Source organism: Rhamphochromis longiceps, linkage group LG3 (assembly GCF_057381845.1).
Source record: "Rhamphochromis longiceps isolate RC_006_pf linkage group LG3, R_longiceps_female_GT1.1, whole genome shotgun sequence".
Lineage (NCBI taxonomy): Eukaryota > Metazoa > Chordata > Actinopteri > Cichliformes > Cichlidae > Rhamphochromis > Rhamphochromis longiceps.
In genome coordinates, this window is record NC_140559.1 from 33,356,451 (window position 1) to 33,362,450 (window position 6,000).

General features: G+C 42.8%; 1 protein-coding gene across 2 annotated transcripts in view; it reads left to right on the plus strand.

Annotated features, from left to right (window-relative positions):
- Window positions 1–6,000, plus strand: part of exoc6b (exocyst complex component 6B) — a 131,949-nt gene that overhangs the window by 31,499 nt on the left and 94,450 nt on the right. For both annotated transcript variants that reach the window (XM_085394985.1, XM_085394993.1), the window contains exon 7: window positions 3,472–3,645. In XM_085394985.1, the coding sequence (XP_085251111.1) occupies window positions 3,472–3,645 (174 nt within the window). The remainder of the gene's footprint in view (window positions 1–3,471; window positions 3,646–6,000) is intronic.

Sequence of the window (6,000 nt, forward strand, 5' to 3'; positions counted from 1 at the left end):
GAGACAGCCTTTACTTTGAAGGCAAATGGTTTCAGTTTCCAGTTTGCCACATGCTTTTCAAGTGTTACCACAGCTCGGCGGGTAGCTTATGAGTGTTTGCAGATAAGATGCCTTGTTCCACGCAAACCAAGCAAGCTGCCACACTTGCCCATGGTAAAACAGTCACAAGGAGGTTTTTGTCATCCGATTGGGGGATGCAGATTCTCCCCTAGCACTGGGGTCACTGAGCAATCTGTTTCCAATCAACCTCCAGCTACCACTCTCCAGGCGGTTGGGGAGTGAATATTTTTAGTGGTTGCCAGATTGTTGCAGACTGGTCTCTAGTAACTGGGGCCTTGTTCACTTGACTCTACACTCAGAGACATCGACTCACCTCAGCCACATATTTAAGTCAGGACTGCCCTCCTATCGTTTCCACAGAGTAATTTCCGATCATTTAAAAAGTATTTAAAGTGATTTTACTTTAAATCATTATAGTGTGGCTGATTCCAAATGCTGTGCTGCCTTCCTTTTGTACACTTTTTATTTTTTTCTCACTCCATCACTCCAACTTTCCCATTTCTCTTTCCTTTTCTTCCCAACTCCTACTGTTCGTTTTCCGTCTGCTCCACTCCCCATGCCTCCCATGTTTCCCTCCTGTAACTGCGTCCCAGTTTCTCATGGCTTTTTTGTGCCGCAGATGACGCACATTCCCACACTTCTACTTCAAGCGCTGTACCGAATTCTGTCCCCAAAGAAAAAAACACAACAAAAGACGGGGCTAAAAAGGCTTCCCGGTTAAGAGTGAATGGTCGGGTGAGTGTGTATACAGTAATGTTAGCGGGCATGGATTCACCTGCTGAAGAATTCCAGAGCCCAACTCGACCGCCGCGCCGAGTTACTTTGACGCAGGTGCTGACGTCGCTGAAAACCTCTTCTCTTTTCTCCGCCATTCACAGGTTGCTGTCTTTTGTGGTCGAGCTATGTTAAGTTGTACATTTCTGAGTATTTGAACAATTACAAAGAAATGACTCGCAGACGCCTGTTGTTCTTTCAGCATTTTGATTTAATTCGATGTAAAGTAATTAGAGAAAACACTCAGAGCTCGGCACATTCCTCAGCGTTAGGCCTAAGCTCCTCCTGCAGCCCAACGACACTTTCCTGATTTAGTTTGTTCTTATTGTCCTCCATGACTCACTTGTCTTCTGTGGGTGTGTGTGTGCGTGTTTGTTTGTGTTTGGACATTAGATCAAAGATGGCATTGTGTTCATACACAAGCATCTCTGATATTGTGCTCTTCTGGGTTTGTGCCTATCTGCCCTGGTGTCCGGAACAGTTTTTCTCATTAACCTCGCATTAACAGCCCAAAACGAAGCATTTTGATGTGTATGACGTCTTTATTGACGTTCCATTCGACACATTTAAGCGCACAAAGCAGCCTACGTGTTGGCGCCAGTGATCAAGGAAGGTGTTTGCATATGTTTTTCAAAAGTAGCCCGATGCGGATTTGGGTGTGGATGGAAAGGCATGCTGACCTCATTTCTGAGGGTTTTCCCACAGAAAAATGTTGGCGACCATGCTGCGCCCGAGGCCCGACTGGAGGAGGATTTCGAAGAAAGGCGAATGGTGGTCATGTTAAAGAGTTCAAAATGCACATCAGGTAGAGATAAATGACTAAAGACTTCAGATCAGTTTTATTTGTATGTAGAAGTGCAAGATGATGATCTCCTACCAGCGAGGTCCTGACAAAGACTTGGCCACCTCTGGAGTGACCGCGGCTCTGTTTTCACTCTGTTATGGAGACCAGCTTCCATTAATTTCTGACTAAAACTTCCTGTTTTTTAGTATTTTTATTTTTAGAGCTCATCATCGAGCACTGCCGCACAGGGAGATGAATGTATCACTTCCCACAGTAATCCCCGAACAGCGATGTAGACTCAGGACACAATTAGCATCAGAAATTACATTACACATGGCATTGTTTGGTAGGGGAATCTTTCCAGGTAGACCTTTCCATTTCCTGCTCTGCTTTACCCCACCTTCTTTTAAATGACCACGTTTTTGAGAAACTGAAATGACAGGATGAGTTGGACATTAACCAAATGCAGCTGTATATGCTGCACACGTGTGTGTTTGTGTTGCACTGACAAAAGAAGTGATGTGACCCTCACAGGACATTTTATTAGGTATAGTTTTTGAGTTGTGCGTTCAGAGCTGCCTTAATTCTTCGTGGCAGAGGTTCAAGGAGATGCTGGAAAGATTCCACGGAGATTTTGGTCCATACAGACGTGATAGCGTCATGCTGCACATCCTTAATGTGAATCTCCTGTTCCACCACATTGCAAAGGTTCGCTGTTGAAGTGAGATCTGGTGACTGCGGAGCCATGTTGAATAGAGTGAACTCATTGTAATGTATTTGGTTGTCTTGAGAGCTTATTTGAGTTACTTTTGTGTTCCTGCCAGCGCAAAACAATCTGGCCATTCTCTTCCTGTATCAACAAAGCATTTTTGCCGAGAGATCTGCCGACCACTGGGTATTTTCTATATCAGTTTTGTATCCCTTATTACCTGTAACAAGGAGGTTGGTTTTTTTGGTGTTTTGTGCATGTATTTAAAGAGAACAAAGAAAATAAAATGAATTCATGCAAAATGAAATACTATTTCATTAGAAGTAAATACCGCTCAGAGAATGAGCCCTTCCTGTTTTATTTTTCGGACAGTTTTTGTCCTCCAAATTTTTTTTTTTTTTTTTTTTTTTTTGGTAAGCTTGAGTTTAAGGAACAGCTGAATCGAAGGCGTTGTCGAGCAAAAGCACAGGTCAGACATGTAATCTGTCCCTGTCTGCACTTTTATGTCTCGAGCACTAATTTTACGTGCTTTGTTTTCATCGACTCCTCATCCTTCCTGTCCTTCCCTTCCTGGCCTGCTATTTTCCCTCCTGTGTATTCTTAGGCTGCTTTGGTAAATCACTTTTATTGGCCATTTCCAATGGGACGAGGAGTGGCTCAAAAGGTCTAAACCGGTGACCTCGCAACACCGTCCACAATTTCTGACATTTTTCCCGAAATGTTTCTAAAACGAGGGGGGTACTGTGAGCAATAACCCGAGCATTTATTGCTCACATGCTGAGTTGGATTAATACCATTTCCCCGTTAGTGTCTGAAAGCAGTTTGTGTTTTTTGAATTTTTCCTGGGTTTGTTTTCTGCTCCGTCCCCTATAAAAGTTGTTGCACGTGAGGAGTCTTATTGCAGACAGAGTGTGAGTGTTATCAGACAACATCTGGTTTTGGTGTCAGAGCGTGAAAATCAAAGAGCTTCCATTGTTTTGCTCTGAAGTTGCGCCAGCGCCTAAATGCAAATTCTCGTCTGTCGGACTTAAAAGAGATTCTGGGAAATGTAGGAAGTAACTGAAATGAACCAAACAATGCAGGTTTAAAATAATCCGTTGACCCTCGGTGGAGTTCTCATCTGCTTTTCTGTTTTGTTCTCCAGGCCCAGCTACAGCGCTCACTGGACAGCTCCGTCTCGCCTCAGCCGAGGGTCCTACTCGGCCGGCGCGGCAGAAAGGCGGCGCCGGCGGCGATTCGGGCTGGAATGGGTGTCAACCCGCTGTCAGAACAAGACACGGGAATTCTGGATGTGGAGGATGAAGAGGAGGAAGATGAAGTGAGAAAACTGCAAACACACACACAAAATCCAGACAACACGCAGCCTCCAATTATCTGGCTTCACCTTATTTGATGAAACAAACATCTCTATACTGATACGTTTGTACATCCAGTGCATCCCATTCATCTCAGATTGGTCCGTGGCAGAATCGTCTCTGATCTCGCCCCCATGGCGGGGTAAATGAGTCGCCAGGGCAGCTCAGACTTGTTTCCAAGCGAGCTGACATTCATTTTTATAACCCCTTAAACAGTCAGATAATTGTTGCCAATCCTGACCGTGGGTTTCCCCTAAGATTGGCAGGCTGGACCAATTTCGTTTGAAGTCTGATTATCCTTCAGTGTGGCCTCAGTTTTACTTGCTTCCTGCTGCGTTTTCTTTGTTGTTAGTCAGTTTTTAGTCTTTCTGTCCTTTCATCTCTTCCATGTGTCCTCTTCTTGCCCAAGGCTTATGCCGCTTTTTCTACGTGACTCTTTCTCTCTTTTTTTTTTTTTTTTTTGTCGTCTTCTTTTTCTTTCCATTCATTTCCTTTTCCTTCCACATTGACTGCGAATGTTTCTTCAGTCCCAGTAGTCTGAAGTCATTAGGTCCGGCCCAGGTGACATTTCTGATGTTTCCGGAGAGCAAACATTCATCCCACTGCAGCACGTAGCCCACGTAAACCAGCTTATACTGGGCGCACGCTCAAATACAACTACTGCTCGAAACATTGTACCAAAGTATTCAACATATTCAAAAGACTGTTCCCATGGGCTGGAGCAGATTCTAGTCTTTGAAAGGGAAAGGAGCGCAAATCAAACAGCTGAGGGTAAAAACAATTTATAAAAAAAAACTTGCTGAAAGATCATAAAGTAATGACTGGGCTCTCTGCCACTAGGCAAACCAACAAATAAATAATAAGAGCCAACATTTACTGTGAAAATGCAGCTGGATGTTTCGTGGTCCGCTTGTTAAGTCTAATGCCTTTAGAGATTTCCGAATCCAAATGCTTCTTTAGATACTAAACGCAAACAAACACAGAGGGATCACTGAGAGGTAAAATAGTTCAAATTCTTTGATTTCCAATAAGATGATCAGTGTGGTGCTTCTCTCAGGTTTTGCAATTACGTGTAACTTGTGGGCATATTTACAAGGCTGAGGAGAGCCGCTGTGTGGTTGTTGTGATCTTAAGGTTAATGTCGACACTGAAGTCTTGTTTGGCCTGAGAGTGATTGTTTTCTGGAGTGTTCTGATATTTAGAATCTGTGTTGCGCTGTGTGTACAAAAGTAATTTTCGTAAGCTTAAAGACTTTCTACACCTCAGCACAGTGAAACTTTAATGTCCTCATGGCAGCTTGTTTTGTAGAAGTCCAACATAATAAATACACACAGACAGTGTTGTGCAAAGGTCTTCGGCCATGCCTCATTTATTCTTATGTTCTTAGGATCCAGAGATGTTTGGAAGTTTTTAAAGTCTTGAGAAATAATTCTGCAGTTCTTTGGACTTTGGCCTTTAACTTTTTTCAGTCGTTTTCAGTCCAGTCTTTGTACCTGACAACTTTCAGAGGAATGTGCTTTTTGTTTGTTGAACCACAAATGACAACTTAGGAAAATTCAATTTTAAATTTCGGCACTTTGTTCCTAGAAGCCTGTTGTAAAAACAAATCAGTTGGTTCCATTTTTTTTTTTAGTTGAATCTACAAAAATGCCAAAGATAACAGTCTGACAGGCACACCAAGGTGATTCCCAAAGAGCAATTAGCTAAAAACTTGGCATATGTCAACATGGCATGCAGTGTGTCCTAAAACAATGTAAGGAAACTGGACAAACGAAGGAGCAAAGAAATATTCGTACTCAGAAATGTCTTCAGCAGATGAACAGTATCTGGAAGTCATGTCCTGTGTGTGTGTGTGTGTGTGTGTGTGTGTGTGTGTGTGTGTGTGTGTGTGTGTGTGTGTGTGTGTGTGTGTTTTTTTTTTTTTTTTTTTTTTCTTTTGTGTGTGCGGGTGTTCGTGTCTGTTTAGATAACAGGTGACACCGCTGCACCTTTTGAAAAGGCGAGAGCCTCGGTAACAATTTAGTTGTTACATGATATTTAAAAAGAAGATAAAAAAAGCCTGTTTAGAAAAACAAAGTGAAAAGGAGTACATCAGCTGAAGGCTTCTTAAATCTGTTGAGGGAATAAGAATAAAGCTTCTAATAAACTCCTGCTAACTGCTGAAACGCCTGTAAACAAAAGCTCTGGACAGGCGGCCGAGGAAGGAACACATCAACGCTGTCAGTGAACATCTGTGACTGTGTCGCCAATATTAAACCTGCTCTAAATAAACGCTGACAGCTGGCAGTGACTCCTTTAAGAATTAAGAATAGTCTATA